The sequence below is a fragment of the Agelaius tricolor genome, unplaced genomic scaffold (assembly GCF_023055355.1).
Source record: "Agelaius tricolor isolate 1412-34295 unplaced genomic scaffold, bAgeTri1.0.p SCAF_1, whole genome shotgun sequence".
NCBI classification, from domain to species: Eukaryota; Metazoa; Chordata; class Aves; order Passeriformes; family Icteridae; genus Agelaius; species Agelaius tricolor.
The window spans coordinates 32,912,010-32,924,754 of NW_027269261.1; the positions used below are offsets into that span (position 1 = coordinate 32,912,010).

At 45.4% G+C, this 12,745-nt stretch overlaps 1 protein-coding gene across 5 annotated transcripts; it reads left to right on the plus strand.

The window, feature by feature from the left end:
* The first annotated feature begins 2,149 nt into the window (after positions 1 to 2,149).
* ZBTB18 (zinc finger and BTB domain containing 18) lies at positions 2,150 to 9,608 on the plus strand. Of its 5 annotated transcripts, XM_071429018.1 has the most exons (3): positions 2,150 to 2,460; positions 3,781 to 3,864; positions 5,977 to 9,608. In XM_071429018.1, the coding sequence occupies exons 2-3, from the start codon at positions 3,852 to 3,854 to the stop codon at positions 7,557 to 7,559; spliced, it is 1,596 nt and encodes a 531-aa protein (XP_071285119.1). In that variant the 5' UTR covers positions 2,150 to 2,460; positions 3,781 to 3,851; the 3' UTR covers positions 7,560 to 9,608. The 5 variants fall into 5 exon arrangements, with proteins under 5 accessions (XP_071285119.1, XP_071285128.1, XP_071285148.1 ...); XM_071429027.1 differs by lacking the exon at positions 3,781 to 3,864; XM_071429047.1 differs by lacking the exons at positions 2,150 to 2,460; positions 3,781 to 3,864 and adding an exon at positions 3,342 to 3,729.
* The last annotated feature ends 3,137 nt before the right edge of the window (positions 9,609 to 12,745 follow it).

Consider the following 12,745-nt stretch of genomic DNA (forward strand, 5'->3'; position numbering starts at 1 on the left):
AGTATTTCCTTTTAAAGTACTTTCAACACTTACTTTTGCAATCAAAAGAAAAAGCAGTTTAGTAGGTATAGGGATGATGTTCAAGAAATGACAGGCAGCAGGGAATACAGTACTGATTTTTCTCAGATGAAGTGATTATTAGCACTGAGGAAACAATCAGGAAACATGAAGAGTCAGCATCTTAGCTGCTGTATCCTGAAGACAAGGACAAAATCCTATCAAGTTCCAGCTATAATGAAATATGGAACAGGGTGCCAATGGAAAAAATTCCCAAGTCTTAATGACGGCATTGTATCAGCATCTAAGAGAGATTGAAAGTTAATAATTTAAAAATTCCACACCTAGTGTGAGCAATTAGTTCACTGAAGGATGGAGTGAAAAGTGTTTTCTTTTGTACATATATATATTTTTTTTATTTTCATGTATGTATGTAATGCTTGAAGCATATGGCCACCTAGATGCTAGCTGCTGTGTTATATACATAGCAGTGCTGTCAGAGCAATTAGGCACAGCTAGAATTCAGTCTGTTTCTTTGTAACAGTTTCATATTACTGAAGAGACGAAGTACATGGTTTTCAGCTTTTACAGCCACTCAATCAATTTTGGTTATTAATACTCAACTGAGTTCTTTCTCTTTAAACTCCAAGTCTCTGTTGGTGATCCTTGTTCTCTTTAAAATACTTCCCTATATTACCTCTTTACCTGAAGCTGAAGGGGAGATGGGGAAATACCCAGATCTCCTTGGATTAGTCCCTTGCTAAGGAAGACCTTAGCCCTTCCAACCTGGCCTCCATTGCCCTACCCTAACCCGCCATTAAGCCGTGGCATTCTCCAAAGCCGCTGACCTCAATCTGCCCGTGAGCCACAATGAGCTCTGGAGAGCTCACTCCCCCTCGGGCACCAGCCTGCCCAGAGCTGCCCACAGACCTGGGCACACACACACATCCCAAATGATGCCAACCTGCTGGCACTGCTCCTTGCAGTCCGCACCGCCAGGGCGGGAAGTACAGAAAGCACCCACGGTAATTCAACCTTTGAGATGGGAGCTCAGGGCAGAGCTCCTTGGAAGAGAGAAGGCAAAGCACTTGCACTCTTGCTATGAATTCACAGCTGGCTCTCTCAAGGAGAGAGGCTAGGACACAAACCACAGAATTGCAAACATAAATATTTATTCTTGCATCTAAAGTGCCCCAGCCAAACTGGGCACACCCCTGAGATTTTGCTTTAGGAGTTTTACACAATGGTATGATATGAATCACCTAATTACCCACTGGTGCTTATTTCTAATTACCCAATCATAAATGTGGCATGGTACTCTATTTTTGTACATCTCACAGCAGCATCCATTAGCATCCTTGTGATTTATGCTAATCCAGATGTTCCTGCATTCAACTTCTGCAAAGTTACCGACCATCAGTAACTTGAGTTTCTCCTAGATACGGATCCCTTGGTGAATTTTGGCAAAAACTTTCCTTATCTTAGCCGACTGTGTGTTCTTAGTAGGGGCAGATGACGCCTCTTGGGTCTTGAGGTAACACTGCGATAGGGACCATATATAACTAGCACACACACATAACCATCCACAACACACCACTAATGCTCCTGCCCAGGATGGCTGCATGGTCTCAGCACTTTATGGCACGCCGCCCGGCCCCGCGGCAGCCCAGCAGCGCCCAGCCGGCCGGCCGGGGCTGCGGGAGCACTCGAGGACCGGGAGCAGCGGAGGAAGGGGAGCACAGGAGAACCCGGGAGCACTCTGGAAGCGGGAGCACACCCGGCTGCGCTCCCGCCCGAGCCGCCCGCACCTGCCGCCGTCCCGCCATGCACCGCGCCGCCGCCGCCACCGCCCCTCCCCGCCGGCCCCGCCCCGCGCCGCTCGCCCCGCCCCGGCCCCGCGCGGCCCCGCCCCCTTCCGCCTCGGCTCCCCGCCGGGTCACGCCCCCCGTGCCCGTCCGCGCGCCGCGATTGGCGGCGCCGCCGGCCTTCCCGGGCCGCCCCGCTCCAATCGGCGGCCGCCGCGGCCCGTCAGTCAGCGGCGGAGCGCCGCGGCGGTTGGCGGCGGCGGCGGCGCGGGCGGGCCGCGCTGTCAGTCAGGGAGCGGAGTCCGAAGTGGGGAGCGGGGAGGGAGGGGGCGAACATCTGTCTGCCGCAGCCGGGCCCGGCTGTGCCGCCGCCGCCGCCGCCGCCGCGCGAGAGCCCCGCGCCCCCGCCCGCCCCCGGCCCCCGCCCGCCCCCGCGCCCCGCCGGTGCCATGGGGAGCCGCTGAGCGCGGGGCCCGCTTCGCTCCGCCGGCTGCCCCGCTCGCTCCTCAGCCGCCGGCAGGGGGGAGCCCGGGGGGGGCGGCGGCCAGCGGGCGCGGGGGGCGGGCGGGGGGCGAGGCGCGATCCCGGAGCGGCAAGTGAGCGAAGAGGAGCCGGCGGGCGGCGGCGGGAGCGCGGGGACTTCGGGCCGCCGCGCAGTGTGAGTCCCGCTGCCCCCATCCCCACACACCCGCCGCGCCGGGGCCGGGGCCGCTGCGGCCCCGCGGGGCGGGCGGAGTTGGCGGCGGGTCCGGCCGGGGGTGGGCGGAGGGGCGGGGGCAGCGCTCCCCGGGCGGTGGGACCGGCCGCCCCGGCGACGCTCCCGGTTACTTTTCTTTTGTTGCCGCCGTGACCCGGGGGCGGCTTTTCCTGCGCGCCGGGCAGCTGCTTCCTTCCCCGCGGGGCGGCTGCCGGCGCGCCCGGCCACGGCCCGGCCGCGGGCGGGGGCGGCGCTGCCCGCGGGACCGGGGCCCCGGACGGGAGTGTCGGGCCGGGGGGGACACACACGGCCCCGGCCAAAAGTTGCCGCCGCCCGGCGGGGCTGGCGGGGCCGGGCCCGCCGGGAACTTGCTGCGCGCCGCCGCCGCCTCCCCGCCCGTCCCGTCCCGTCCCGGGGGGCGGCGGGCTGTCCCCGCCCGGCGGCGGGCAGGTGACCCGCCCCGCTGGGTACACGCGTGAGTGTCACCGGGGGGGCCGGCGCGGCTCGGGGCTCCCGCTCGGGCGGGGGGGCCGCTCGGAGCCCGCGGGGCCGGGGACCCGCGTCCTGGCGCTGCCGCGGTCAAATAGCCGGGCAGCCCCGGCCCCCGCGGGGGAAGCGCGGTGCAGGAGCCGAGCCGAGCGCTCGCAGCAGTGCCCCGGCCAGGGGAGCTGCTCGGCGGCTCGAAAGGAGCCGGAGTTGGTGCTCGGTGTCACTTGCGCTGCCTTAAACGCTGGAACTGAAAGGACCGGCGGCGGAGCGGGGAGCAGTGAGGTGGTAATTAGGTCCGGTTAATTTCTGCTTTTAAATGAACCCCTGGGCTCAGTAAAACCCCGAGCCGGTGTGGCTTTCTGGAGTAACCCCGTGGCTGGGGTACTCTGTCAGCACGTAAAGCGGACCTCCAAGTTAAGGCAGAAGTGTTGCTATGCTGCACATACAGTAAAGCCCCATATGTTTAGGATTTTCTTTTTTTTTTTTCCTCCCTGTTAGAAAGTTTGAAAAAAAGAGACTTTGAAGTATTTTGTTTATACTAACAGAAGAGAAAAGTTCTCCTAAGAAAAAGCTGGTGGCAGGAGTGTAGAGGAGTAGCATATGGCATTAAAAGGAGCACAGCTGGAGGTAGCATTTCCATCTGAACATGATGTCAGAGCAGCTGACAGCCTGCCATCCCTCAGCCTTTTATTCTAACACACAGACAGGGAGTTAGTGTGTGCAGATCTGTGTGTGGAGAAGGTATCTCATTCCTCTCTAACATCATCTCCACTTTGCATCTGTCTCTCCTAGTCTGCTTTTTTTCCACCGATCTAACAGACCTGGAGCCAGCAAGACTCAGAGGAAAGGACTTAATCAGGTTTATGTGTACTAAAGGTAGGAGTAGCAATAGATTAGATACAGCATATTTCTGTTTTGGTGTGTTGTTTATTGAATTTTAGAAAAAAAAATCACATTACTTTTCTAACCAAGTTTAGAGGTAATATATGAAATTGAGTATTAAATAGATAAGTGGACTTAGTCAAAAGGCTTGGACTACAGTTGGAGAGTATCAGTTCTTGGGCACATTGTTAGCATTAACTTTAATGCATATTGTGGGAATGTCTTGGTTTGGAAGAAGGAAAGAGCAAGTTCGTCCTGAATTTCTGAGACCAAAACTGCAATGGATTTAGTGGCAAGCCTAAAGAGAGTTTTGCTTTATGTTCTTGTCTTGCATCTTTTAAATTACTTTACAGGGGTTTTAATGAAATATACAAGAGTGTGTGTTTTTACAAAAGGACCTTCCTGGCTAAAACGTGTTTGTAGGGAAGTCTTTCGTTACATGGTTAAATATCCAGTAGCTCAGAAATGTAGTAGCATACAGCTGTAGTGCTTCTGAAAGATAGAAATCAGTTATGTGTTTAAAAACTTTTGTACCCGGGAGAATGGCTTGACTGGTTTCCTCTTTTCTTCCTTGCATGTAGCATTTGAAATCTTTTATTTAGTGTAACAATAATTATTTGAAGGAGTTTTTGTATTTGCGACTAATTTAGAACTTGTAGATTTGAGCTGCCTGAATTGGCCAGACAGCTGTAATCGCACTCCTCTATTCTTAATCTCTTTATCTGGGCAGCAGCTGCCATATGGCCACAGTCAGCTGGATCAGATGTTTATAAGCTTCCTTCTTCGTCCCTCTCTGTCCTTTCAGCCTCCTAATTTGATCACAGCTACCTTGTGAGTTGCCCTCCAATCTTTATTTTTAGCCCTCTTAAGGATTAGGATTGATGTTGGCTGTGGGGCACTTAAAGTGATTGTATTGTAAATCTTCATGCTTTACTCTAGCAATGGTATTTTACAGAATATAGTAGGGGTTGTGTTGTAAGTTTTAGTACATCTTGCTTTGCAAGGGATGAGGGTTTTTCACTAATATCTGCCAGCCTGGAGAGTCACGATCTGCTCAGATGGTTTGGGAGACCATTGCTATCAATCACAGAAGAATAGATTAACATAGGTTTTTAAAAGATTTTACTTTCAATTTGATTTTTGGCTTCTTTGCTTCTTTTTTAAGTTTATTTTGTCTTTATCATCAAGGAAGGCAAATAAAAATCACTTGGGTAAGAACAGTACTTGGGATACTCTTTCTAAACGTGGACACATGCTCACGTTGAATGGTTGAATGACTTTTTTTTTTTTTTTTTTTTAAGCTTAGTACTGCAAACTCTGCCTGGTGTGGGAGGGGAGGGAAATTTCTGTCCTTCTGCACTGGGGAAGTGGTGCTCGTTGGCGTTTTGGTTGTTAGCTTTCTTTTGTATATTCTGCATGTTGGCAAAAAATGTTCATGTTCTATTGTACAGTGTGGAAAAGGTTTAAAACCTTAAAAAAACCTGTACTTAATACAAGAAGAAAGCCACATGAACTAAATTTGTAAAAATGTCCATTTTTGCTGTTGATATAAATTGATACACATAAATATTTTTTGTCTTTTATGAATGTTAGACTAATACAGATTAGGGTATTTAATGTTTCTTCATGTGAGAACCACTCCTCTTACTACAATTTGACTTTAAAAAGAAGATAGATGATCTGGTACGTTTTTTCTGCTGCTTCCGTGATCTCTCAAACTTAGTGTTGAAAAAAATTTTTTTTTTTTTTTCTTTGGAGGGAAAGGGGTTTGCCCTCCTAGGGACTCAATCTGGAGGAAGTTCTCTAAAAAAAAAAACCAAACTGTTGAACAGATTTTATGAACAGCAGTGGTACTTCAAAAAAAAATTGCAGATGTACCTATGCGCTCACTAGACCGGCTTATTTATCACGGAAAGGAAATCATAACTGTAATGGTCAGTCGGGGACGGAGTTGCCATTGTACATTTGTGTTAAATAATCTTTGCGTGGTGTCAGTACCAGAATTTCGGCAATACAAATACCGGGTTTTTAGAGCGGAATTACTTGGATTTATAAGTTCTGTGATTCTGACCTACATTTAATTTTTAAAAATTTTGTTGTTTATAGGTTATGAAGACAGTATGGAGTTTCCTGACCACAGTAGACATTTGCTACAGTGTCTGAGTGAGCAGAGACATCAGGGTTTTCTTTGTGATTGCACTGTTCTGGTAGGAGATGCCCAGTTCCGAGCGCACAGGGCTGTACTGGCTTCATGCAGCATGTATTTCCACCTCTTTTACAAGGACCAGCTGGACAAAAGGGACATTGTTCATCTGAACAGCGACATTGTTACAGCCCCAGCTTTCGCTCTCCTGCTTGAATTCATGTACGAAGGAAAGCTCCAGTTCAAAGACTTGCCCATTGAAGACGTGCTAGCAGCTGCCAGTTATCTCCACATGTATGACATTGTCAAAGTCTGCAAAAAGAAGCTGAAAGAGAAAGCAACCACGGAGGCAGACAGTACAAAAAAGGAGGAAGACGCCTCAAGTTGTTCAGACAAAGTGGAGAGCCTCTCCGACGGCAGCAGCCACATGCCAGGAGACTTGCCCAGCGATGAAGATGACGGAGAAGATGAAAAATTGAACATCCTGCCTAGCAAAAGGGACTTGGCGGCTGAGCCTGGGAACATGTGGATGAGATTGCCCTCAGACTCAGCAGGCATTCCCCAGACTGGCGGAGAGGCAGAGACGCACACAGCAGCAGCTGGAAAAACAGTAGCCAGCCCCTGCAGCTCAACAGAGTCTTTGTCCCAGAGGTCTGTCACCTCCGTGAGGGATTCAGCAGATGTTGACTGCGTGCTGGACCTGTCTGTCAAGTCCAGCCTTTCAGGAGTTGAAAATTTGAACAGTTCTTATTTCTCTTCGCAGGACATGCTTAGAAACAGCCTTGTTCAGGTGAAGGTGGAAAAAGAGGCTTCCTGTGATGAGAGTGATGTTGGCACTAATGACTATGATATGGAACATAGCACTGTGAAAGAAAGTGTGAGCACTAATAACAGGGTACAGTACGAGCCGGCCCACCTGGCTCCGATGAGGGAAGATTCGGTCTTGAGGGAGCTAGATAGAGAGGACAAGGCAAGCGATGACGAAATGATAACTCCAGAGAATGAGAGAGTCCAGGTGGAAGGAAACATGGACAGCAGCTTGCTCCCTTACGTGTCAAACATACTTAGCCCTGCTGGCCAAATTTTCATGTGTCCTCTCTGCAACAAGGTCTTTCCTAGCCCCCACATCCTGCAAATCCATTTAAGCACGCACTTTCGAGAGCAGGACGGGATCCGCAGCAAGCCTGCTACCGATGTCAATGTCCCGACCTGCTCGTTGTGTGGTAAGACTTTTTCTTGCATGTACACCTTGAAACGTCATGAGAGGACTCATTCAGGTGAAAAGCCCTACACTTGCACCCAGTGTGGGAAGAGCTTCCAGTACTCCCACAACCTGAGCCGCCACGCAGTGGTTCACACGCGGGAGAAGCCTCATGCTTGTAAGTGGTGTGAACGCAGGTTCACACAGTCCGGAGACCTTTACAGACACATTCGGAAGTTTCACTGTGAGTTGGTGAACTCATTGTCTGTCAAAAGCGAAGCACTGAGCTTACCTACTGTCAGAGACTGGACCTTAGAAGATAGCTCACAAGAACTTTGGAAATAAAATTTTTATATATATAAATAATATATATATAAATCTATATAGTTGTGGTACAGTCTAAAAGCAATCTTGTTTCCTTGAACTGAAAGTTTGGCTATTAGCTTGTTTTTGCACTTTAAGGCAGCATGAATATTTCACTAATTTAGCACTCCAGTAAAAACGAATTGTAGAGGTAATCCGACAAAGTAACTAATTGCGGAGCGTATTTTCCCCCCTTTTCGGAATAGAAGCCAGCGGATACTTTACTTCTAAGGAATCTCCAATTCAAAAAATTTGGACGTGGCTTTATTCTCTCCAAAACACTGCATTCTTTTAAACTCTTGATCTTTTTCCCCTCTTAAAATCTGAATGTAGAAATCCTCTCCCAATTTTGTCAGTTCCTTTACATTTCTATAATTGCATGAGTCCTTTCTAGCTGTTGGAAACCTGAATGCTTTTAGACCCAAATGGAAAATTTCTGAAATGCTGGATTATCTATTTTTAAACAAGCGGTTGACTTAAAACTTATTATGGCAACTTCTGGATTTCTGACAGTTCCCACTGGAAAAAAAAAACCACAAAAAAAACCAACACAAAAACATAAAACAAAAACCCTGAGAGTACACTGGGATCACTGGGACTCTGTCTTACGTGAAGGTTTGCTTGGGATGAAAAAGGATATTGCAGCTTCAGCAGTGATGAACTGTGTGTTTAAAAAATGTGAATTACTGTTATTGTATACTGTAATTGATTACATGGGCCGGGGGGAGGTATCAAAGAACTTGGCAGGTTGTGTTGATGCTCTTAGTTGAGTCTTGAAAAGTAAATATTAACGCTACAGAAATGCATGATTTTCAGTATATTTTTGTCTTTGTTTGCATTGTATAACTTTAACGAGTGAGTTGAAAATTATTTAATTTCCTTAGGAAAAAAACCTGACACCGTTGAAAATGCCAGTGTTATAAAGATGAGAAATGCACTGTTTTTATTTTATCTAATTTAAATTTACTTTCCCACTGTCTTTAAGTTGAGAAGAACTTAAGCTACGAGTTGCCGATTTAGCTACGTTAACAAGGAGAAAAAAATTGAATGTTTACAACCAGGCTTCGAGATTTGCATGTGCGGTGTGCATTTACTAACCCCAGACCCCTTCTAATTGCACAGACCCCACGCCAGCTCCAACTGAGGTGCGTCCATTTCCCCAGATGAGCATTTGTAGGATTCCTGCTGCACCACTCCACCACAATAGGTCGTTCTTTTTTTTTTCCCCCCCGTTGAAAAGAGGCTGTGGACTGAAAAAAAAAAGCAAAAAAAGCCCCGGGCTGAAAGGCCTGGGCAGGCCTGAGTGACAGGGGGGGCCGGGGGGGCCGGGGAAGGACTATGCGTATCCAAGCAGCAGAGACTGCAGCCTGACGTGTGGTTTTAATGACCAACACGCAGGTCAAAAGCATTTTGCACAGTGTTTGTTTTCCTGTCTTGCACTTACAAATAAGGTCTATGGGAGTAGCATGGAAAACGTTTGCTGTTTTTTCCTTTTTTTTTCCTTTTTTTTTTTTTCTCTGCTTTTGTTTAAAATTTGATCGCCTTAACTACTGTAAACATAGCCTATTTTTGTGCTTAAGATACTGAATGGAAAACTCCATTGTGTATTGCTGGACTGTTTTGGAAATATTTGGTCAAATGTGTGTTAATTTGGCTGTAATGGCATTTAAAACAAAAAAAAAGCTGTGAAAATGGCCTTGGAGCGTTATCTTTAGTTACTTGAATAGTTTCTAGGTTTAAAACTACATTCTTTTCTTAAGTTAGAAAAGACAATCAGTGTCTGAGGAAAATGGACTTTCTCTTGGATTTTTTTGTGGTCCTCGTGAGTGATTGCTTTTTTCCTTTCCTTAGTTTCACATTCTTCTTTTGTTCTAAAACTTAGACTGACATCTAGCTTTGACAATCATAGTATGTTTTATTTTCCTGAGGAGGGAATAACTTATAATGCTGTTTAGTTTTGTACTATTGGTGTGTTGGTGAATTTTTAAACTGTGTGCTAACTGCAATAAATTATATGAACTGAGAAATCAATTCCCTTGTCTTTTTTCCCTCTTTTAAATTATAGTTATGGAGTATTTTTTATATTGTGTAACTTTATTACTTTTGTACAGACTTCTATTGCTAACTGTGTATGGAATATGTTTTCAGTATGCTTTTGGGCACTTTGTTGCTACCATGCATATTTACATCTCACTTAACATTTAAAAAAATTAAATGCTTGTGTTTTGAAAGCATTTCTCTGTGTGCAGCTCTTGATCATTCAGTAAAGGTATTTTTTAATAATTATTTTTTACTTCCCCAAAGACTTTTGCAGAAGCAATCTATAGAATTCCAGAAATTTTGCTGCCATGCAAATATCTGTGCAGGCACACAATTCCCTTTGTAGGCTTAATTTCACTCCAAGGAGCTCTCTTGGGCTCACTCTCTTGATATATCAGTCTCTATGAGAACAGTAGAGCAGAAGGCAACAACTTAATCTGAAGCATTGGCCGGGTGCTGACTGGCTGTCAGTGTTACAGTAGGCAGTCAAAATGTCCAAACAACTGGTAAAGCATCAAAGCTGTGTGGACTACAGAGGAAAATTGAAATAATCCTAAATCTTTCAGGTATTTCTCTTACAGACTAAATGTTTCTCTAAAAATAAAAAAGTATAAGCTTAGCTAAACCTTTCAAAAAGACCTGGTTTAGATGCTTGTTGCAGGATATACCCAGAATTCTTGTTTTAAGCTGCTCTATCCTAGGAACGAGACCAGCGCTGTGGAGCCCAATGGGAATACAAAAGTGGAGCTAAATTAGAAGGCTGGAACAGAGACAGCAGGGCCAATTTGATGGGGGAAAATACCTTAATTTAAACATTTCATTACACTTCTCATCTGCCTAGGTCAAGTTGTGCAGTGACCAAGTGAATCTCGGTGCCTAAGCCATTCTGCTTATCTTCCTACATCAGCGGTAATTTGCATGTAGCCAAAATGATCTTTTTCACTGTTTTATTCTTTATAACAATTTTCAATCACCCTTTGCTGTGTTTGCGGTGTGGGTTTTTTGTGTTATGAAGAACTATTTTGAAAATATTTTCTTCTGTCAATTAGCTCATAGCAGCATCTCTGTTTTCTAGCAGCAGACCTTTTCTGTAGACTTTCAGAAGGTAGAATAGTATGTGTAGTTAATATGGGTTTAAGTATCGTCAAGACTGAAAGACTGCTAATATTGCAGTGCTGAAATCTGTGCAGCTGATGAGCTTTGGCTGTGGCTCCAGGCAGATTCACCATTTGTTCTCCAACGTTAAGATTTTCAAGGATTATAGACTCCCAAATAAAACTAGACTTCGAAGGAGTCTTTCTTCAGAAGGGAATGGAAAACATAACTTAGCTGTTAGTGACAAAATAATTTAAAATATTCTTTATACTTTGGTTTATCTAGAGATGGTTTGTACGTGTGTAGCACACACTTGTGGCCGTCCAAGTGTTTCTTCAATGAAAAGATGAAACGTACTCCCGTGTGTTGCTTCTCACCACAGCGTTTAATGTACTGACTTACCTAAATAGCTGTAGCATTTTTCTTCTTTCCTCTTCTTTTTTTTTAATACAGTCCCCAGATCATGAAGCATGAACAAGTATTTTATTTGGCTTGAGGATATTGTGGTAACAAAATCCTCACCGTTCGTGTTGCCATGATGGTTGAAGGCAAGGCGCGGGAACGGGAGCTACGCTCTAAACTTCACGGGTTCAGACAACTTTCTCTGACCAGTGATAGTCATCACTTTTTAACTGTGAGTAGTTCTAGACTGACTCACAGGGAAAATGCTAAATATATAATTTGGCTATTTTTAAAAAATCACTGCCAATAACAGCTTAATATTCTTTTAGTTATGAGTGTTTGCTCTAAACTGAAGCTTAGGGGTTTGGTGGGACAGAGACTTTTGAACCAGGCACAGCAGAGCAGACCATCTACTTACTGAGATCTGTGTGTATTAGGTGCAATTTGACAAACTTGGTAGGAGTTTAGAACAACTTTCTGGCCAAGGAAGGGAAGGGCTCCTCATTGTTTTTCCTGCTCTCCTGCCTTAGGGTAAAAATGAGCGCCAAACAATCGCATGTACTTCTATTGACCGTAAATGAAGCCAGTATACTCCCTCAAAACTTGCATTGCCTTGTTGGAAGCCTCAGTAAAATTTTAAAATTAGTTTGCAAAGCTACAGATTCCCTTTTGCCCCGTGCTGGCTCACCTGCTCGGGCAGGGCACTGCTGTTCTCTCTCCCTGCGACAGCGTAACTCTGCTTTCCTTCTACAGATAATAGAGCGAGTGATTTGGCAGTGGACTGAATGCCTCCCGCCTCCCCCAGCTGAATCTGCAATAATCAATTGTTCTAACTTTTTTATTGATTCCTAATAAACATAAAAAACTTCAAAAATACATTTTTCTAGCCTACTGAAAAATGAAACTCTGAGCCCACTGTTTTATGATCAGCGAAGCTGCAGCAATTTGTAGCTGAGGCAAACTTGGAAGGGGAGAAAATTTCTACCTGCTCCCTCCCCTCACTTTGAAGCAATCCAAATTCCTTCAGAATGAAGGTAAAATACATTTAAATCCTGCAAAAAGTACCCTAAATTTCGAAAATTGGTGATAAAATATTGTCATATAATTCTCTGTGGCCAGATTCTCAGATTTATACATTAACACTCTTTGTCCATGTGATTTCCAAACTGAAATATATCCAGAGTAGGGGCTTTTATTGAAGAAATCTAACCAAAGCATTAATGTTTTCTTACTGGCACAGTAAATGTGAATTTTAACAGAATTGTCTTATATTTTTAAAGGGAGGAAAAAACAACGCATAAATCTTTTGGGCTCTTCAAAAATATTCTACTTCAGGAGTCCTGTGAAAATTTTGTAACTCTTCGTTCAGATTTTAATTGTGTCATTAAATGTAGCAATTTTGGTAGTAAAAAATATTTTCTAGATGGTAAGAGAGGAGCCAATCCTTTATTTGTATGAGTGTTTTTGAACTGAAGATAGAAAGGTTCCCTTTTGCTGGCAAATGTGGACAAACAGAAGAGTTCTGCTTCTTGAAATCTACAGTCAGCAGCTCCTGCTAGCATGATAAAATCCAGCTAAACTTGTGAATGGGTTTTACCAAAGAGAAATGGTCCTTTTTGGAAAGGTTATCC